Source organism: Calypte anna, chromosome Z, assembly GCF_003957555.1.
Source record: "Calypte anna isolate BGI_N300 chromosome Z, bCalAnn1_v1.p, whole genome shotgun sequence".
In the NCBI taxonomy this organism is placed as follows: Eukaryota; Metazoa; Chordata; class Aves; order Apodiformes; family Trochilidae; genus Calypte; species Calypte anna.
Window position 1 is genome coordinate 37,646,353 of NC_044274.1, and position 23,061 is coordinate 37,669,413.

The 23,061-nt window shown below is 37.7% G+C and overlaps 1 protein-coding gene across 2 annotated transcripts in view; it reads right to left on the reverse strand.

The window, feature by feature from the left end:
• Positions 1-670: 670 nt before the first annotated feature.
• The window catches only part of PTAR1 (protein prenyltransferase alpha subunit repeat containing 1), a 30,786-nt gene continuing 8,395 nt past the window's right edge, over positions 671-23,061 (reverse strand). Inside the window, exons 2-7 of one of the 2 annotated variants that reach the window (XM_030467754.1) lie at positions 21,969-22,138; positions 13,393-13,459; positions 8,319-8,423; positions 5,544-5,757; positions 1,864-2,177; positions 671-1,330 (exon numbers count right to left, since the gene is read on the reverse strand). In XM_030467754.1, the coding sequence (XP_030323614.1) occupies positions 982-1,330; positions 1,864-2,177; positions 5,544-5,757; positions 8,319-8,423; positions 13,393-13,459; positions 21,969-22,138 (1,219 nt within the window). In that variant the 3' untranslated portion in view covers positions 671-981. The remainder of the gene's footprint in view (positions 1,331-1,863; positions 2,178-5,543; positions 5,758-8,318; positions 8,424-13,392; positions 13,460-21,968; positions 22,139-23,061) is intronic. The other variant, XM_030467755.1, reaches the window with a different exon arrangement.

A 23,061-nucleotide genomic window follows, 5' to 3' on the forward strand; every position in this document is an offset into this window, starting at 1 on the left:
TGGGGTTTTTTTAAATTAAATAAATAAATAAATAAATAGTAGGAAATAAAGGTAAAGTAGTCTGTTCTAATAGAAGTATTTCCAGCTGTATCTCTGACTGTGAGCGTGAACGCGTGTGTTTGAACTATTCTCTGTCACATCTTCCTGCATCTGCTTATCAGGATGTTAACTTCATAAACTTTCCTATCAAACCCATATGGCAACTAACACATGAACAAACCCAGCTACAACAGTAAAAGGCCTGGTTCCAATACTGCTACTGGAGCCTTGAGAAAGAAACACTGCAGTCTGTTGTTCTACCAATGGTTGCAAATGCAAAAGTAGTAGCACACACTGAATATAGTCTGAATCATAGAATCATAGAATCATAGAATTGGCTGGGTTGGAAGGGACCTCAGAGATCATCATCCAACCCTTGATCCACCGTTGCGGTTGCTAGACCATGGCACTGAGTGCCACATCCAGTCTCTTTTTAAATATCTCCAGGGACGGAGAATCCACTACTTCCCTGGAATCCAATTAGGTATTATCAGGATGCCACTATAATAAAGAGGTACAACCTCCAAACAGGTTTAGTTGATACTGACAGATCCCCCTATTCTTTTTTTGAGATGATCTTTCAAAACAGACACTGTTTCAAGAGCATTTCATACTTACTTTTCTTTTTTTCTTTTTTTCTTTTGATGATTCAAAGCCCACCTTAATGCAGAAGTTGAGAAACAAGAAAATGGCATGGTAGAAAACTGACGCAGTGATTTCTTAAAAAGATTAAAGAACAAGCTGCATTTGAGTAATACAAAGATACACCAGTTCTTTCATAAATAAAGTGACAGAATTCTACCCTAAATATGAACTTTAGAACTGACCAATAGAAGAGTGAGAAACACAGGTTAGCTAACACTTGCAACCAAGACATGCATTTGTGTCCGAAAATAGAATATTGCACTGAAAGAAAAATCCTGAAGGCTTTAACTGCTTCCTTCACTGACTTAAAAAAGTAACTAACCATTTCCTATAAGCAGTAGCAAATCTTGCTTGGTCAGCATCCCTGCAAGTTGATAATACTTTATCAATGAACTGGAATTCCATTTCTAGACCAAGAGAGTCCTGCATGGGAGCACGCTTCAGGCGTTTTGTTTCTTGGGTATAACCTTGTTTGCTGCTGGATTCATTCAAACCATCGACATCCATAGCTTGTGCCATGTGACTTGTTGCAGGACTGCAGTGGGAATTATTCTGAATTTCATCACTGCTGTCCACAGATGGTATTACCACACTCAGAAGAGGAAGTCTGTTGCTTAGGTGGTGCTGAAGGTAGAACACACGCCTTCTTCAGAGGAAAAGGAAGGAAGAAAAGAAAGAAATTAAAAAGTTATGTACTGAAGATAATATGCTGTTACTGCTCAGCTGCCTCAGTTTATTTGCCATTCCCACCAGATTCCCCCAAAGACACAGTATTTCTTGTCACTGCAAAAAGGGGTTCAGTTTCACTCTGGAAAATCTGCTGTTACTTATCAGGCATATACACCCAGCTAAGCAAAGCAGAGGTCTTCTGCAGCTGATCCACCTTCTGCCTGTCTTTTGCCCCTCAAATACTTCAAATGTGAGGATGCTCATTAACAGTGTCTTGTGCCTCTTGTGCAAACTACAGGGACAAGTGGAGTTAGTGACAACAAGACATTTAAGCCAAATCAAATTTCCCATTCAATAGCTCTGATTATGCTCCTTAATGTTTTCCAAAGCCTTAAGATATGGCAGCTTAGAAATCTTTTATCGAGTGCTACCTTTCAAAATCAGAACCACAGTTTGTCTGGAAACATCAGGCAAAGAAAAACCCACACTCTTTTGACCAAGTTCTCTTACCTATGACACCACAAGGTTTCATGCCCTGGGTAAGTATCAATCAGTTCAGTGCAGAGCTCCAACTCTTCCTCTAAATGGCGGGGGAGATCCACACTTTGCTTCTCCATGCAGCCAGCTTCTGCTCCTGCACTCTCCTCCTTTGGATGAGTAGGGTTTTGCTCATTTACCATTTGATTTTGTACCAATACATTATTGTCAGTCATAGTTCTGCCTATCAAGGACTTGAGTAAGAACTGGCGGTAATGAAATCCACTGTGGTCTGAGACATGCATGGACACCCAGTATTTAGTGGATGAAAGTTCATCAAGGAGAACCTGAAACAAAAAGCAGCAACATCTATCTACCAGTATAAAGGAGGAATTTATGACTACTCTGTTCTGTATTAAGCTAATCTCTCCTGTGCAGATTTCAGCCACTGTTGTAATGGTTTAAGAACACAGTCAGAAAAACTAAATCACTGAGCCTTTTCCACTGTGTGTTGACAAGTTTCTTAGCATGCCTGCACATGCTAAATTACGCTTTTTCCAAACTCAAAAAAGGCAGTTGTCTCAGCAACTTTCCCACAGGGTGAGGGGGAGAAAAAAAACCCAAACCACTTCAGATGAGAAATCAGCAGTGTTTTAACAATCTCAGAATGGTTAGGGATAAAGACTATTTAGGGAAGGCAGAGATAAAGGGTACACCAAACTACATGGATATTAGTTAGACATATTTTAACTTTTGCTCAGTACATTATGGGTGTCAGAGGGTGAGTGAGTTGCTTAAATAAATATTTAAAATAATTTATACATTCATTTTTTCATTTTCCAGGGAAAAAACGTCAACCACTAACATTATATTCTGTGGCCTGGAGCCTGTGGCTAACTGTCCTGGTTTGGGCCAGGATAAAGGTGGTTTTCTGTTTCTGTACTTTTGCTTTTAGCTAAGTCCCTTGTAAGTAGTTGCATTTGCTGAAATTAACAGCAAGTTTCTCATGCAGTGTGTGTGCTTCTAGGACTGATAACACTTGATGTTTATAGTTACTGCTGGAGACTGGTATGCAGAGCCAAGGACACTGCTCAGCTCTGAGGAAAACATTTTACCATCCAGAAGGAGTAAAGAGGTCCCACCTGAACCCTCCTTTGGGGAGGAACAGACAAGACAGATGCCAGAATTGACCAAACAGAGTATTCCATCCCATATACGTCACACTCAGTATAAATTTGAGGCATCACGAGGGCCGAGCCAGATCTTTTCCGGATCTTTTCCTGATTTCCTGCTTCCCTTCCTTCACCCGGCATCCTGGAAGGATCCTGTCCGTTTGTCTGCCTGTGGTCCTGATCCGTGCCAGCCCATATCTGTGTGTTCCTGCCTCTGGTTCCCGACTGCTGCCGACTCCAGGAGTCCAGCCTGGACTTTCCCAGGGCTGCCCTACAGCCTCGGTGGTGACGTGAGAGTTATTGGGGGAGAGGGGGGAGGAATGTGGTTTCCATTTTCCTGTATATTTGTATATATTTAGTAATTTTTCCTATTTATCATTACTGTTCATTAAAGTTGTGTAGTTTAGTTTCCAACCCATAAGTCTCTCTCCCTTATTCTCTCTCCTTTCTCTATCAAGGAGAGAGAGAGATTAATAGAGAGCGTCTGTTATTCGGTTTAATTGCCGGGCCAGTGTTAAACCGTGACACTAACAAAACTGTATGTCCATTATGGAATTGCTTGACTTTAGATAATTAGTGAACTCCCAGAAAGGCTTTCACAATAACTTTGGTAAAGACAGTACAGCTGTATTTGTAGCACTGCTTCCATCTATGAATATTTCACTTAATTCTGTAAGGTTTTAAACCTTCAAAATTTATTTCAAGGAAGACAGGAGAGTTTGGCTTTGGGAAAACTCTTCTTTTATTTTACTTTCTCGATTAGAACTGATCATTGTGGTTTTTTAAGGGCTTTAATTTCTTTCCTCACATTGCTCCTCCCTAGGAGTTTAAACTCGCCAAAGAGATCAAACCTACCTTTTAAATTTACTTCTAGAGACTTTGGATACAACCTAAATGGTATATTCTTGCTTTTGATTTATATTTCTAAGATACTGACTTCACTTAATGTGAATGGTTGATGCAAACCAACTGTCAGAGGTACCTCTTTCTTTTTTCTCCTTCAGCACAAGAGGCACAGCCTCCCACAAAGAAAACTGCAGAATTATGCAAGGCTAGTTATGTACCTTTTGTGGTGCATGTGTTCTAAAAGTTATTAGAGCAAATAGAGGCAAGCTGAATGGTGCCTTCTACCCAAGATACTCAACATAACATACCAACATCATCTTATCACAGACCAGTAAACTGGTTCCTATTACAGACCAGTAAACTGAAGGGCACTATTAAATAAAAGCTCGCAGAGAGGATTCTTAAGGGGACTAAAGCTCCTCATCTCCAGTTCTTCACTTTAAACCACAAGATCAGCTTCTCTCTTCTCAGCAGAACTGATCTTACTATTTTAAATTTATGAACATTAAAATTTAAAAGCCTATTAAAACCAACTAATGTTGGTTGGCTCAAGGGCTACATCAGAAAAGTCAGACTCATCTTTATTCATCTGAAACTGGTACTACTACTCATACTATGACCAACTTAGAACTTGGAATGCTATGATTCCTTTACTTGGTTTGTTTGTAAGCTGCAAGGTTACAGATGGCCATGGTAACTATGCATTTTAACTCTCTGCATAAAGCAAACAGAAAGATTCCCAGCATCATTCCTTACCTGAACTAGAAACCTTCTTTTAGAAAGCAAGAGTGACTGTCATTAAACCTCTTCAGATCTACAAAAAACCAAGCCTCACCCCTAGGAACACCAGAGTAACAGCAGAGGCTTCAAAAAACAGAGGTGTTAGCCAGCTAACACCTGAATTCCAACATAGGTTCTTACTTACTGAGCCAGTTTTATCCATTTCTACAAAAAATAGCACAAGCTCTTTATCACTCTTCTGTGAAGCAAAGATGAAATCATAGGAAAACATCTCTCCTCCCTACCATGGAACCAGAGTCCTGCTCCAGAAAACAACATAACCACTCAGTGATCTCTTTCTTAACCTGTGGGTTTGCACTTTCCCTTACACTCTCCCTGACCAACCATAAGATGCTGTAAAAAGACAATGTTGGAACTAAGAAACTAGTTATAAACACTACTATGCTCTCTTTGGAATTCCCACTGTCTCTACTTAATCCTTCAGTATTCTAAGACCACAGATAAGCTGACTATGGTTATCAAAACAAGACATTTCATTATATTATCAAAATATTATGTCATATATTATCTTTTGCACCATTGGGAATTTCAAGATTAGTACTTTAGGAATTATTTTCAGTAGCCCCTGTTTTATTTCATCCCACATAGTTGCATTTTTCTTCCTGCCACAAGTTCATTAACACTCAATACCAACAGATAAACAGAGCATTATACATGGGAAAGAAAATCTGTTCTTTCTGCTGAGCAGAACCTGCATACACTGACAAGAAAAATGCAGACATACTCACTGAAACAGTTCACCTGTTTTTTTAAAATGTTCTTATCTACCTGTGCTAACTTAATACTTTATTCTTCATTCACGTCATAGGATCTGCTTGGCAAACCAGTATTTTTAATTTTTTTAACTTTTTCAGACAAGGAAATTTAAATACTTTATTTACTATTTTATTATACCTTGGCAGTCAGCTTTCCCAAATGCTGTAAAACCCAGATGCGATGGGACCAGGCATTGTAGTTGCTTGGATATCTCCCAGCAGCTTCAGAGCAGACATTCATTTCCTCCTGCAATAGCTGGTGAATTCTCTCCACAGGTGCTGCTCCCAAGTTTCCTTTAGTCACAAGACTGGGCAATGAGTTTTCCTGTATTAGTTGTTGCAGCACCCATCGTCTGGTTAAACGATGTACAGAGAGAGCAATTTTAAGAAAAAAAAAGTCTTTTCATTTATACAGATCAATCAAACCTTTCTGATATTTCAGTTATCTGAACTACACTGTAACTAGATGATAAGTAGTAAACATAACCATCTGAATTCCTATACCAAAAACTGTGACTTTATGATAACACTCCAAAATAACTTAACTCCAATCGTACTTCTTTGTTCACTCATTGTAAGTGCTCATAGATACTGACAGCATACTACAAGGAAACAGAAGGAACCAGCAAACTTATGAAAAAAACCTCAAGAACTGTGTTCTGAGATTCCTAACAATCTTCTCTTTCGGATTTGTAAAGCACTAAATTCAAGAATCCAAAATTAAACAAAAAAGTGATTCAAGATAAAAATTAACTTTGTATTTTTTACATCTGTCAGTAATGCACAGAGTGAGACAGAATAATTTCTGTGCATCACCAGCAGAAATAACGTGCAAAAGACTTACAGTCTCTGAGTCTATAGGTAAAACCAAAACAAATGTTTTTACTGCTGAATTATATATATTTGACTTGAAGTCACCAAGGTAAGCAGAAATACCTACACGACCTTTTAATTTTACTTTGGACAGTCTTTGATAGTATCTTAGTTATATTTTTAGATAAGTATTTTGAGACATGTCTCCATGCTGCAGAAAATGTGCATCTGCAGAACCTACACAAAAAAGTTTTAAAGAATGGGCCACAGATGTGGGTCACACAGCAGCATGTGTCAAGAGAACTGTGGAACGGTGTGGTATGCTCTGGAAAGCTGTCCATCCTCTGGGCTGTGACACAGATTTTTCGTTTTTTTACTGGTTCACACCTGTTTCAAAACTAATTGCTACTTTCAGAAACGCTGGCTAAAAGAAGTCAATAAATAAAACAAAAATAATGAATTCTTTTTCTTTTAAAAAACAATTCTATTATGTAATTAATATAAAAAAATAGCATAAATACAAACTAGTTAAGCCAACCACTGTTGAAAACATTTGCTTTTTCTCACATTTGAAAGCATAATATTCTTGTCCACTAGCATTTTTTAATTTACATTGTGTCTTTTTCTCTGACATATGTAACAGATTTAAAAGCTTAAACTTTTAAAAGACAACATTAAAGACAATTTATGATAATGTGGCTTTTAAACTGACTCCATTTCTCAGCAGAAATAACAAGAAGTGGTCTGAAGCTACCGTTCATACACTAACTTCCTTCATATAATTTTTTCTAACTAATAATGTACAGCCAAAGAAACCATGATCTTTCGCTGTTGTATAACTTTATTTTATGAAATGTAGTAATTTTGAAGACTTAATTTTTGCTTTTTAAAAATATCTTTGATCCAAACATCACCATGTAGTATTTTTTTACTTCAATCAGATCTGCAAAAAATGGGAAATTCTAAGTATGTCTAGGCAAAGCTATATGAGTAGAGTCATTCCTTTAACAGAAGAAAAGTACTATTTCATTAACCCTACCAAGTGAGGAATTAACAGAAATCAAGTAGATGCTTATAAGTTAAATGTCTAGGAGTGCTGTATTTCTTACATCCCAGGTTAACTGAGAATTTTAAGCTCATGCATTCAACACAGAAGAGTTACCAGTAACTCCCTCTTCTAAAAATTTGTGTGTTCAGGATGACTGAAGCTTTATTTCCAGTTTTGATAGAGTATGAACCCCCTTGTGGGATTTCAACTTCATGGTTTTCCTAATGTTGGACAGGTGGGCATGTGAAATGCAAAAATTGTGAATTAGTTTCTAATGTGTTACAAGAAAATCTCCTTATGGATTTTTAAAAAAAGATGAGTTATCCTGTGAAAAACATGTAATGAAAAAAAAAATCATGCACATACTAAGATTTTTTTTTTTTTTTTTTTTTTAACAAAGTTGAGCAATAGATCTATGCTTCACTTTGCCATGCTACAGGCATTGTATGTACACTCAGTCCTGCTGAGATAGTCAGCTTTGTGCATTTGATTCATCCTGGAGTTATTTTTTTTTAAAAAGTGCTTTATTATTTTAATATTTAGTAGTGGTGATTTAATGATATTGCTTAAGTTAGAAAGCATAAAAATAAATTCACCAAACCAAAAAGACCAGTATTCAAATGGAAAAGAACCCAAGTTTGGTAATAAAGGTTAGGTTTTACAGATTCTTGTCTTACTGTAATGTCTATAGATAAGTAACACAGTACTAAGAGGAAAGAGAGAAAACCCCATGACACTTAAAGGCTTACGACAGACAGAATCAGAACACTCACTCTGAGAATTTTAGTTGCCACATATGTGATAAATGTCTAAGAAAATTTATATCACCTCAAATAAAAAATATACTACAAAAATGTGTATTATTTTAACTCTAAATGTAAAATATGGACAGGTATTTTCAAAAGCCAAAGCACAGTATTTTACAATGATTGACTTGAAGAATCAGCTATATTTCTATATGTCCTGCTTTATCTATGGCACTGCTTAACCCAAGCACAGGAAAAAAACAAAGTAGGAAAAACAGGGGTTTAGTATAAGGCAAGGGAAACAAACCTATGAATCCATGTTTCTGGACTCTTTGGAAACTTTGTTAGTGCCAGTTTTCCAAGATGCAAATCTTTAAGCGGATTTAAAGTGCCAGACAGTATTAATTCTTTCCTACAAAAGATAAAATAGATTTGTATGAATAAAAGAAGTAACTTGAAAATAGAACACATTCCCAGTAACAAATAGCATGGCATTTCCTTGGTATCATAATAGAACTTCACTGCCTAACTACAAGGGTTTGAAACATCTTTGGTGAATTAACCCATTCCACTCATGCTATACATATGTGCCCTCTATTCAACAAGACCAAAAAAAAAAAAACCCAAAACCAGATCAAAGAGCATTATCTTAATCTGAACACAAACAACCCACTGACTCCCCAAATGGCCACGAAATTACTGAGTCGACTGTATTTGTATGTGGCTCTACATTACATTTTCTGTTACTAACCAGAAAGTCAAGGAACTTGGCCTTCATGTAATGCCTGTTGAAAATAATGTTGCTTTTTTCTGCACTATCGGAAAGCACCTTAATTACACAAGCAGCTTTTTTTTTTTTTTTTTTTTTTGTCTTCGCAACAGAGCATGCCAATAAGGTTGCATATATGACTAAACATTTCTTCTTGAAATTATGCCTTTAGATGATTTTGTACATCTGAAAAGTTACTTCTACACACAGACTCCCTTCACAGCACACACTTACTTTTAGTTTTTAAATATGGCTCAAGATTCAGTCCCACAGATTTATGAAGAGGTGGGAAATATTTCTATGTTTATAATGTGTTCCAAACTTAACAGAAACACTGAAACCATTACATTTACTTACTTGTATAACAACTTTTGGTTTAAAATCATAAAAGATTTTGCCTAGCCAAACTGAGGGTTCATCCAATGTAACCCTTTTTCCAAAGCATCTCTGATACAGAGAGAGCAGAGTGAAGATCCAGAAAAAACAAAAGGGAGGGGGAGGAGAGGGAAAAGGGGACAGGGAAGATATACACCCTGAAAAAAGCCGCAATCCAGCAGGAAGGGGAAAGTTCTTTGCAGTCTGACACAGAACACATAATGTGATTCTGAAGTTATGGCTGACACAGAAATGGACACATTCCTTTACTATATGCACGTATTGTAATTTTCTGTCTGTTCTGGAAGATTTCAGTAGGAAACTGACTCCACCTGGTAGCTAGATTTGTGTTGCTTCAATTATGCTGTATACCCACAGTCAGAAGGCAAGCAACAGCAAGTAACCTGTTATTTCAGATTCTAGAAAACAGACACAAGAGAGACATCAAGACACGAGAGCCTAAGCCCTTTTTTTGCTACTGAACTGCTAGGTCAACAAACTCTTAAAGTAGTTTTGCCTCCAGTGAAGTAATTTCTGTTCCTAGTGAAGCCAGTACAGACTGTTTGCAGAGATCAGAATCTGGGAAGTTTGTTTTTACTTGAATTAAAGTCCAGCATGCTTCAGACTGGATTCTTTTAGCAGCTGCTCAAGAGCAAATCCAGGTATACCAGCCAGGAGAAGCAGACTGACCAGACTATTTGGAGCCAGTGTGCTGACTTTGGCAGCAGAAGAGAGAAAGATTTAGAGAATGTCAACACTGGAGACAGGTGGAATAATTGTCCTATTACTGCAATGCAAAAGGTAACACTTTGGTGAAAGTAATTTTCCAAATAGACAATGAAAAGCAGCCTAGATAGACTATCATTCAGAACAAATGCATCTACATATTTAACAAACAGTTAGTTTACCAGGCCAACTACCTCCCAAACCCTAAACTTCTGGTGAAAGAATTGCTCTTCATATATTAAAGCATTAACTACAGGTAAATAGGCTCACACATATTTAGCCTTAAGTAAACTTAAGTAAACTTAAAGTAAGCTTAAAGTAAGCTTAATTTTTACAGAAGTTAAGGAACATTACAGGCAAGACTACATTTGACTGCTGTAGCAGAAGAGCAGGTTTTAGTTTCACTGACTTTCAAATGAGAGGTACTCCTTTTCACAAGTAAGGGACTTCAATCAAAAGTGTGACTAAAGTATCATACAGACCCAAAAAATACCTTTCAAGCTCTTTCAGAAAACATCCAGCTCAGAACTTATAATTTTTAGCTCTTTTTTTAACTTTCTTTGCCAGGTGGACCACATAAATTTTCAGCCTTCAGAATTCTAGCTCTCATAAAAAAGAATATGAAATAATTTTGATCTGTCACAGTTTTGATAACATCCTTGAAATCATTGATACCTGATAGGAAAAACTTTGAATTTTCAGTGCCTTGTCAAAAGTCCCCATGTCTTTTGACTTTCCATCAACTGTATGTGTCAGCAAGAACAAAAACATCTATGAAAATTCCTTTATAACCACCTACATAAAGATTTTGGTCAATTCAGCTTGGGAGATTTTTCACCTTCTAAAAACACAGGGTAAAATTATGCTTAAAAACTAGATATCCTGTTGCCCATTCAGTATAACAAAGATTTCCCTGTGCATTCTACAAAGTCACACATCTCCTGTTCTTTCACATGTCTTCCTATACCACACAATTTAGCTCTTGCTCAGTTCTCATGCCCAGCCTCTGCCCTTCTCTTTAGACACTTCCTCCCAGACACTTCTAGTGATTCTTCCCAGACACTTCTGATTAAAATAAATGACACATTTATGCAAGCATACTACAATTGTTCAGAACAGCTCCAAAGTCAAGGTGTACTATCTACCTCTTCCTAGTAGGTAACACATTTGAAGTTTTATGTTCTCCTGTGCTTAATTAACCAGATATGACCTTTTTATGATTATCAGCTGAACAGAAAAGCTCATTTGCCTTCCACACCTCCACAGTGTTCTTGCTCTGCTAAGTCCTGTATCTTCATGTTCAGTGCTATTGAGTCAATCACACTCTCTGAAGCTCTCAGTAGGGAATTCAACATTGGAAAAAAAGAGATTATTCCAACCTAAAACAAAAGAGTAACTAAATGCTACGGGAAACAATCCAAAGGTGCAGGGCTGCTATTCAGTAAATAACTACTACAATTTTTATTTTTTAGTCTGTTGACAGTTTCTGATGTTTTTTTTCCCCTAAAATAATGCAGTAAATTTGTGTGCAAAGAACATAGGACAAATCTGGTGCAGTAAACATCCTCTGAGCAAGATAAGATACAACCATCCGCCAGCAGATTCATTAAATTCTGCAGGTAGAGTGTAAGTCCCACACAATAACACTCCACTTCATATTAGCTCAGAGTAAGGATTTACCTCCAGCATCTGTGCAGAACTCATATTTGTCCTCTGTGACTGTATATGCCTCCTGGTCTGGCTAGCATGACCTGTCATTTACTGAAGCAGGAATTCCACTGGATAGAAGCTGAAATACTGTGCCAGTGAAGTGCCTACTCTTCAAAAGAGCCAACTCCCAGCAGAAGCCTAAAGAAATGCAGGGCCAGATTCAGCAAAGCTGTGCCTTGGTTAGAGCAGGCTGGGCAGCAAACTCCACAGCTGCTGACTGACTGCTGGAAGAACAGCAGCTTCTCTCTGAATGCTAAAAGGAGCTCCAAGGACAGACCACCAAGCAGATCAACGGCCAAGAATGTGGGGAGCTATTTGTACACTTCAGTAAACCATCAACATCCTAAGAGAAAACAATCCTCATACATGTTCCTTAACATTTTTTATTCCACTCACAACTTTGAACTGCTCTTCTTATGTATGTAACATCAAATTCTTTCAGCTCTCAGGCAGAAAAAAAGGCAGACTGATAATGATCAATGCGTTTTCATTAATTTTTTTTCCCACAAAACCTATGACAAAAACCTGGATTCAGTTTTAACAACGACAAGATTACTTTATTGTATTACCACTTGAAAGCTACTCAAGCTATACATTTTGATGACAGGAAGTCCTTTACTATAATTTTTATCCTCCTTTCTGGTACCTGAGATGCTAGAAAGATACAGATCACTGCAGTATCCTTCAGAACTTCCCCACCAGTGGAAAAAAAAAGAAAAAAGAAAAGAAGAGAAAATAAAAAAGGAAAAAAAAAAACCAAAAAAATCCCCAAAACAACCAAATTTGCCATATCTAGGGCTGACAGCTTTGCAAAGCCATTAGTTGTCTAGGTCATTTTGTAAACTGTTCCTACTGCAATAATGCATCTAAACTACAAAAATCTTAGTTTTAATGAAAGCTCTCCTAGCCAGAAACACAAAATTTTTTTGTCAGTCCTCCAGCCCTTCTATTCCTTTAAGACTGTCTCCAGTCTTACCGAAGCAACAGAAAGAGAATATTCCCCACCTCTGAGACATACACAAAAACGAACAAAATACATTACAGCATTGGAAAGAACTGTTGCTTTCAGCCTCTATTAACAGCAAGGAGTTAAATTCCTGCTCCTCCTCCAGGACTCTTGGACAGGTACTGCAGCAGGATCAATGGTGGGGAATCTAATTCCCGCCCTACTCATGAAGCAGAGTGAGGAGAAATGTGTGAAAAACAAATTATACCAGCCTTCCTTCCCTCCCCTTCCAGTCTATCTATTGAGTGCTATTCAGCTTCAGTGAGCTGCACTGATAATGGCAACAAGCTAAACTGTAATCTCACAAGGACTCAAGTATAATATTAATACATATATTATAATATATAATAGGGGTAAAATTGTAACTGTGAAGAGACAGCAGTTGGGCCCCATGTGATTCAGCAAAAAGGATTTGCCCATCTGCAGGTTACAATCAGCCTTCCTTAACTGAGAGGAGTTGAAGTTCTATGGGACTTACATCCTCACAAAAAGTGGGCCAAACATGTCCCTTCATATGCAGTGTAATCTTTAGCCTGCACTACAGAAAAACAACAACAAAAAGGAAAAATAGAAATAAAAACAAAAAAAAGCAAAAAAAAAAAAAAAAAAAAAGACAGTCTGAAACTGTCTGCAAGGAATACAGATAAAAGAGCTTTTTAACATTCCTTCTGCAATGTTCAAATTGAATGCTCTAACTGTGTCTCTAGTTGTGTCACTAACTACCACTTAAAGCCAACATATGACTGGAATAGAAGGCCCAGGTCTTTCTGATATCATTTGCTGAGAGCAACATACCTCACATTCCAAGCAGTGGTGAAGTCAGGGTTCAGTAGCAGCAGGGTACATGTGATATCTATCAGTTCTGAAACAATTGAACAAAAGACAAAAAGATTAGTAATGATCTGCACACAAAGAGAGAGCTCTTTCTGCTCTTTACTCCTTTACTCCCTCTTCTTCTTGCAGATTTATCCCCCTCATGCTGCTGCACCCACAGATACCTCCAGTTCATTTTAAAAAAAATGCCAGCTTAATTTAAAAGGGAGCAATATCTGTCATGCCGTCCCTTTTCATTATTTAAAATAATGGACTTCTTTTTTTCTCACAACTCACATCTGAGCTTGCAGCTGGAAATTTCTGACCTCTACCTGTATTATAATCAAATAGAGTATGCCCTCAGCAAGGGACTGCCACTGCATGGAATCTTTGAGCATTCTGTGATTTAAATTGCAGACATCCTGTATACAACATGAACATCTTGTATACATCTTCCAAAGAAGAAACCAACGATTTTAAAATAAGGTAATACCACGAAAAATATAAACTAACTATTCCAGTACAAGCCTGAGTTGCAGATGGCTGCCATGTCCCATGCTGTTACAAAAAATACACATAGTATAAAAAACTAAAAAAAACCCCACCATATCCATGAATCAGGATCACAAAATACTTCTGCTATCTAACTGCAAAGGAAACACCTAAAATATATTCTCAAGCGACAGCTTTGCTCCTGATTGAGATCTTATAGCCAATTCACTAAGAAAGAAAGAACAGAACATTTGTTTGCATCCCTGCTTAAGGACTGCACGGGCTGCAGAATTACTTATTACACTCATTTTTAATGATGGCTGCCGAGAAGGGAAGAGAATTTCATTGTAATCTAGTCTTTCCCTTGGCACTCACTCCTCTGCACCATTTCAGCAGTTTTGAGTCCCACCCAGGTAACAGTGGGGGCATTTCCAGGTAAGTTCAGGCTGTCTCTGCACTTGGTTCCCTTAACCTCTGCTCTCGGGACACACATTAGTTCAGTTAACTTCTGCCACAATCATATTTCTTAAAATTACATGCTAATTTTGCAACTGAGTAAGAAGAAACTTTTATTGGAACTGAAAGTGATTACTCAGGCTTTTACTGCCAAGAAAGTTTGGCTACGTTCTCTCCTATCACCCAGCATTTAACATACTAAATAGCTTATACTTCTCCAGGTGATTTCTAGCAAAGTAGCAGCACTTTATTACTGTTCAAGGAAAAGAAAGGAAAAAAAGGTATCTCATGGAACTTGATCTTTGGTTAGCACAGTTAATATAATTGCAAACCAAAAGTTTAAAAAGTCACAGACAAAATTCAACAATAACAGAGAATACTTATGTCCAACAAAGTAATTTAGGGTTTTCCATGACGTTTCCATTTTTGAGGAACATGTTATGTCATCATATAATGCAGGGGGAAGAAAAAAAAAAAATTTCTTCGGTGTATTCTATTGTGCACTAAGTGGTTATGGAAATTACCTGAAGGTCCTACCTTCACTTTCTATTCTCATGAGTCTTAGTTGGGAATTTTGAATAACGAGAGATTACTTTTAAAGCCCTCTTTTTCTGCCAAGGAAAGAATATTTCTCATTTGCAGAAAGCTTCTTTCTAATTTGCTGTGTAAATCTGCAAAGTTTCTTCTTTGATTTACCCCATCTCCGGACCAGCAAAGTATTTCAATACTTACATAATTTTAGATAGATGAATTGCATAGTTGAAATATCCAGGATTACTCACATATATAGAATTAAACATCTAGAGTGTTTTGCTGACTACCATTTCAATTTTACATTCAAAAACTTCATTAGCAACATTTAACAAAACACCAGTTAAAAATTTTTATCTGTTGTTGCCTCTTAGAAATTTTCCAGTTTACCTTCTCAAATATTAGTAATTATATTTTCAAAATCTCTCAGTTTGACAGCTCATAAATACACACAATTAAAGGCTCTGAACATTCTGCTATTATTACCTTGTGTCACAAACAGTACACACAAATTGCCTCTCAAAATGCAATAGGCCAAGAGCAAATAGCAACTCTTTCAGGTTAATGTAAATCTCCTTTATATCAAACTAGCAGTACCTGCCACCTGGCAACTAAGTTTCTTAAAGAGGAAAAAAAACAACAACAAAAAAAAGGGAATTATGAGATTTGTTGCTAACACAAAGCATGGCTAAAAACCTTTATTCAGTTAATTGCTTTTTTACCCCATTCAGTCAACTTTCTCTCCAGCTGGCAATTTGTTCCCAAGCTACTGGAAACAAACCAACAACAACTGAAAACTCCTCTAAAACCAAAAAACCACAAACATTTTAATACCAGCTCATCCCCTAGACAAGAAGAGCCACACACATTTCAAACTTGCTTTAAGATATATTTAATCGAGACTGCCAGCAAATGGCTGGTTCAGTACAACTTTTGAAACACATTATGAAAGGTTCAGTGCACCAAATCTAGGTCTATTGATGCTTTCCATGGTGAACTTCTTTCCCAGCTGCCTACTACTTTGCCAAGAGGTCAGCAGACTGTGTTGTAAGGCTCCAATGCTCAGTCATGAGACGAATCAAGAGAAGGGGACTGTGCAATGAAGGAGATGTCTGCAGGAATTTTGTCTACATGAGGGAAAAGTAAATGAAATTGCAGTGCAGGATAAGACAGAGATGCAGCAAAATGCAGCAACAAATAACAGGCAGTTATTTGTCATAAAAAATTCTGAACTTCTGAGCACTGGATTTTCTAAATACAATACTGTTTTCTGTAATTTGTAGGTACTAACAATGTATATACTATGGTTTACAAGACACATTAAGGAAAAGCTTATTAGAGCCTAGTTCAATCTTTGGAATTAAAAATGTTTTTTCTTGTCTACACGACTCCACTTAAGCCAATATAGTTTATCCTACGAAGTCATGATTTTCAGATAATGAGTATTTTGTTAATGTTGTTCTGGAACAGCACCAATTGAGCCCAGTCCAGCATAATCTTGTTATTTTTTCCATTTTATCCATTTTCCTGTTACAGAAATTGACTTCACCCTGAACATTACCACAGGAAAGAAGCCAACAAGAGGAAAATCTCATATCCAGTTCCTCCATGTCATGTTCTTTGGCACTCTGTGCAACAAGTAACAGCAGTTCTCTCTGCTGGATACATTTTAAACAAACTAGAGCATCACAGGTGATCACAACCCACAAGTACTTTTGCACCTGAAAGTCTCCCCAGCTGCAAAAGGAGAAAAATGACAGTATGCTTTTAACATATGGTTGTAACATAATATGGTTGTATCCAGATTTTAATTCTTTCTAAGTGTATCACATTAAGATGCACTTCTCAGAAGAGTGTTTCAAAAGCGGAAGCACAGATTTATGGGAAGTAAGGATATTCTGGGCATTCTCACAATATATTGTATAAAAAGAGAAGTACTTTGTAGCAAGTTCAGAAAACTGTCTTGTGATAATACAAATAATATGCATTCATGAATTAAAATAGATTGGAGAAAGGATAAAAACACTGTAAAGTTACAATTTCTAAGCTATAGCAGCAGCAAGAAGACAAACAGTCTGAAATCCGGGCATTCAAAAGAAACTATAACTAAATCAAACATCTGTCACAGTAAACCATCGATGACTGATTATAAAGTACTTCCTTCCTCAAGGATTCTGCCAGAAAAATATCAGCCACCACATATAAAAGCAGACGCTTGAATCAGCACTCTGTTTTTCTACTCTCTCCTATTTAAAATGGCTTACAGTAGTTTGAACAACACAAAAGTAACAAAATATTACATTTGCAACCCTTGTTTGTTACAAGCATCAATGGATTATGCAGTTGAGTTTTACAGCAGGAATAAATAAAACCTCTCTCTCCACTATATTCAGAAGAAAACAACCATCTTGCCAAATTCCAGGCATACACTTTTGTCTACAAAAAGGAATTTGGAGAAAAATCCTTGAGGGTATTTGAAATGCACAAGAAATGTGAGAACTCTTGATAGAATATGCCTATTTACACTACATTAGAGACAATCCTGTAAATCCCCTTAAGGAAGAATTGCACTTTCATTCCTTCCACCACTGCAGTATAATTTCTCCTCAGATTTCCTGTCAAATGTGAAACTGTATTATCATAAAACACTAAACCCTATAAACTGTACCTTGCTTTGCAAACAGGTTATTTACATGGAGGTCCAGATCAAGTTTCATAGTACTGAAACAAAACCTCAACTGAATTGAAAACTCTGTAGATCATTTATTCTCAAACAGTTTTAGCTGGCTTTTGTAATTGCAGGAACAAAGTAAAATGGAGTTTTGTTTTCAAGAGAAGAAAACCAAAGCCTCCAACAACAGACAGTAATTTAAATGTCACCTCAGTATTTAGCACCATGATCTGCAGTTTGAAAGGAAGGGTTCTGCAAAGCTTTGTCTGGGAAGGAAGCAGATACCCTTCAAGCAGTGGGTGCACCATACCATCCCAGTGGAATTGGCACTGGGTGCCAAAAAGCCAAAGAGCACCTGGACCAGTGGGGGAACAGAGCAGGGTGTCAGCATATAAGTACCCAGAGGCCCTTTAGCTAACAGCTATCAGTGGTCTCCAGTCTCCCAACACAACAGTTACACAAATCTCAGAGGTTTGCATTTTGCCTTGAAATACCAAGCTTTTGTCCACTACACAGTTCTAAAGGGAAGACTTTTCTGTAACATTTTAGACCAAAAAGTCTCCCCGCATATCTGCAGCATAATGGAATTATTTCTCACTAATTCCTACCTCAGACCTGAAAAAAGCAGAGCAATGAAACCACTGGTCACAATGAGCAGGTTTCTCTCTTTAGATGCTAAAATTTGTTTCTGGCTCCATGTTAAAGGAAGCATGATTTATTTACCCTTTATTAAAGCTCTTCTAATTGAATTTTATAGTAATATACATTATAAATTCTGACTTTGTAATGAGATCACAATCACTGGTTTATTTAAGAAGTGAATGCATCAGCAGCAACTTGATGGCTGCTATCAGAGAATCACAAAATCACAGAATGATATGGGTTGGAAGGGACCTCTAGAGATCATCTAGTTCAACACCCCTGCCAAGCAGGATCACCTGGGGAAGGCCACACAAAAATGCATTCCAGGCAGCTTTTGAAAGTGTCCAGAGAAGGAGATTCCACAACCTCCCTGGGCAGCCTGTCCCAGGGCTCCATCACCCTCACAGTAAGGAATCCGTTCCTTCTCATGTTGAGGTGGAACTTCCTATGTTCTAGCTTAAACCCATTATTCCTTGTCCTATTACTGGGCACCAATGAAAACAGATTGGCCTCATCCTCTTGACACCCACCCCTCAGGTATTTATAGACATTAATGAGATCCACTCTTATCCTTCTTTTCTCAAGGCTAAACAGCACCAATTCTCTCAGTCTTCCTTCACAGGAGAGATGTTCAAGTCCCTTAACCATACTTAAAGCTCTCCACTGAACTCTCTACAGTAGGTTCCTTTCCCTCTTGAACTTGGAAGTCCCAAACTGGATACAGTATTCCAGGTGTGGTCTCACCAGGGCAGAGTAGAGGGGGAGAAGAACCTCCCTTGATCTGCTGGACACACTATCAAAAAGAGGCAGGTCTTTCCAAGTCCATCCATAAACTACAGAGACCAAGTAAGAAATGAAGGTTACTTATGTTAGAAACACACATGCCCTAGGAATAAAACTCTTTCAAAAATGTCTGTACTGAGAAAGAATATCCAAGAAAATAAATTTTGTGTAAATTAAAAAAGGCAATTTACCTTAAAAAAGGCAAAATAATCACAGAATGATGCACCAAAAAAACCCTGTTAGATAAAAATAAAATACAGACAACAGGTCAGTCATTCTTGGCAACACATGAACACACTTAAAACTACCCTTTTGAGTGGAGAATTAACTAAAAGAATCAAGCCAGTGTTTGTTACTTTGACACCACACAAGGTACACAGCTAGCACTAGAAGACTGTATGTATGTTGCCAGTGGTCCTCTTTATCATGCTCTAGCCTGCAATGGTCTAAAAAGTTCCTATGTTTGGCCTGTCCCCATCCACGAGAAGGCCAGAACATTCACACTCACATTATGAATCTTCTCTGCCATTTAATGACACTCCTTTCAAAATAGCTGAGTTATATACCTACTTGTTTGCAGTAAAGAATTAAAGTATGTTTAATAATGCTAGAATCTGCACTCAGGCAAACAAAAGTAGGCAAAATTCATTGCCTTAAGAGTGCTCTCTTGCCAAGATACCACAGAGACCTCAATCTTCTTTCTACATATCGTCCCTGAATGCAAAAGAAGCTTAAGTGCACATTACAGACTTGATTAACACCATTTGACTGTCCTTATGCTTTAATGAGGGTAAGTGCACAGATGGCTACATCCACATACAGTGAAACAGACTATAGTAATAAAAAATTAAAGAAGATAAAAGTAAATGGCAGTTGTATCAAGAAAGATGTTACTAGACCTCTTTTCCTGATCCACACAGACCTACTCTCGAAACCTATCTGTTCAAGATGGTACTGCATGTTACTTACATGATGAATAGGCAGTAAAGTTTGCAGCAGCTGTGAGCATCCCACTACTTAATACATAATTTAACTCACTAGCTCATCAAGCAACCAAGGACATTGCTTGGTACAAGACTGCTATAGATACAATTAACACAACTCAATGAAGGGTGTTGGGAAAGTTCCAGGAGGGGGAAGTAGTCTGGGACAGTCATTTTAAAGGACAATGGACAAAGTCAGTGCTTTATGGATTAGATTAACTTAATGCAAACATAAAAAAAATTAATATACAGTAACAAATATATAGCCAAACTGACACCCAGGTGCATGTGAGATCCTAAAGGTCAGAACTGTGTGGGATCACAGGGTGTTCTTCAACAGAAAAGATATCCTTCTTGCTAGAACACAAAACCGTGAAAAATATCCTAGTAGGCAGAAGGTACTAGAAAGAACCCTGAAAAAGAATATGAACAAACACTGGATAACCCTAGAGTAAGAACCTTTTTATGCTGACTGCTCTTTAGAAGAGACCTGAAACCATGACCAAAAAAATTACTTCCTTAAATTAGTTAAACTTTTTCATTCTTACTCTGAACAGGACACATTATCAAGCAAGTATCTACCATGTCACACCTGTTTATAATTATTTTTAAAAATTCAATATACATACTTTAGTATGTTCCATGCAAGAAAACAAATTTAAAAACAAACTAAAAAAAAATGAAAAGGAAATAAAGCTTCACAACTAAAAACCTAACGATTTCTGAACATACATCTGAAAACCACTGCACTTGTTTCTTACTTTATACCCACACATCACCACAGTGATGTTTACTTCTAACTCAGTAAAGCAGGACAATATCCCTTATGTAAAGATTGACTAGCATCACTTCCCTAAATCAGTCCCCCAGAATAGGTCATCTCCCTCTAACCCTTTCAGGTTGTGCAAGAGTAAACCAATTTACATTTTCAATGAAGCAATCCTACAGTTTCTATAGGTTGACAAGATGCACAATCCTGTCCTCCCCCAAAGTAACAGTTCTTTCAGAACAGGTTAAACTAGCTGTCCCCTCTTAGGGACAGTGTAGCACCAAAAATGGTAAATGAACTGTATGAGCAAACGAGTGCACTCTTAGCAAGTTTGCAGATGACACTGAGTTGGGAGGGAGTGCTGATATCCTTGAGAGTATGAAGGCTCTACAAAGGGACCTGGACAGGCTGGATCGATAGGCCAAGGCCAGCTGTGTGAGATTCAACAAGGCTAAGTGTCAGGTCCTTCAGCTGGGTCACAAAGACCCCATGCAACACTACAGATTTGGGGAAGAGTGACCTGAAAAGCTGCTCAGAGGAAAAGGACCTGAGGGTGCTGGTTGACAGCCTGATGAACATTAAGCCAGCAGTGTGCCCAGCTGGCAAGAAGGCCTGCAGCATCCTGTCTTATATCAGCAATAGTCTGGCCAACGGGTCTGCAGAAGTGATTGTCTCCCCTGGTGCTCTGCACTGGCAAGGCAGCACCTTGTGTTCAGTGCGATGATGTGTTCAGTTTTGGGCATCCCACTACAAGAAAGACATAGAGGTGCTGAAACACATTCAGAGAAGGGAGAAAAAGCTGGTGAAAGGTCTGGAGAATAAGTCTTAGAAGTGGCTGAAGTGAATGTTGTTGTTCAGCCTGGAGAAAATGAGGCTGAGGGGGAACCTTATGGCTCTCCACAAGTACCTGAAAGGAGGTTGGACAGGGTAAGAGGAAATGGCCTCGAACTGTGCCACAGGATTTTTACTTTGGAAGTGAGGAAAAGTTTATCTATTCAAAGAGTTGTGTAGCACTGGAACAGGCTGCCCAGGGTAGTTGTTGAGTCTTAATCCCTGGAGATATTCAAGAGATGTGTAGATGTAATGCTTAGGGACATAGTTCAGTGGGGACTTGGCAGTGTTAGGTTAATGTTTGGACTCAAGGGTCTTTTCCAACCTAAATGATTATAAGGTAAATAAAAATGTGCATTAAGAATCTGATAAGAAGCTATTCTCCAACTGGGTAACTTACCATCTTTGTTCAGCCATTGTTTTCTTTGTCTGTAGAGGAGAAGTTTATTGTGGACATATGGCAAAAGGAACTTGACACACCAGCTCTCCACACCAAGCTTGTTTTCTACCAGGATGATAGGGCTCCGGTTATATCTGGCTTCAGGGCAGGGTATTAATCCAATTTCATCTCTTAAAAAACAGAAAGAAAAATAATTAAACTTATTTCCAGTAGACAACAACAATTTTCCTCTTGAGTGGGAAGCAGCAATGCTGCCCACACAGTCACTCCACCATCTTCACCAGGTTTTCACTAGAATCTGTATTTGTTATCAAGAATTCACTTTCTTGAAGGATGGTAGGAATGACAAAATCTATTTTCAGAAAGCCATCCTCTTCAAAACTCCCATGGTATATTAACTTAGCAAAACAAAATAAATTATTTAAACCTGTTTTAGGCACAAATAAAGATTTCAGTTGAGGAAAAAAAAATTTAATTTTTCTTCTGTACAATTTATTTGAACACAATAAAAAAAGCCAGTTGTGGTTCTGAGTTAAGCGCCAGTGCAAAAATTCTGCACTGCTTTCCTAATGCTGAGTGAGGAAAAACTGGAAATATTTTAAGACTTGCTGAAGACTCTGGAAGTAACAGTCATAATTAGATAAACCAGAATGAATTAAAGATCCTTTAGCAGTTGCCTAAGAAAATTCTTTTTGATGATTCTGGCTCTTCTCAAGATATATTGGAAAAGTTTTATTACATTTTCCACATATCCTGAGCAAGGAAGGTCCCTTCCCTCTCCCCCACACACCCCGTTTTTTTTGTTTGTTTGTTTTTGTATTTTTTGTTTATCACCTAAGCCGTTTAACATAACTGAACTAACACAAGCATCCATGGCTTTGTGATGGAGATGTGACAAAGCTGTAACAACTGCAGCTGAAGGGAAACAAAACAAGTTAAATAGTGACTTTGGGGGAAAACAACTCTGCAGCTTGGAAAGTTATAGAGAGGGGTATGTTTATTCAGCACTGGGCACAGGAGGGAATAATTCCTCTGAAACCCATGCACACCAATCTCAAAATCAGGCTTTTGTTATGTACACTGCAGTTTTACA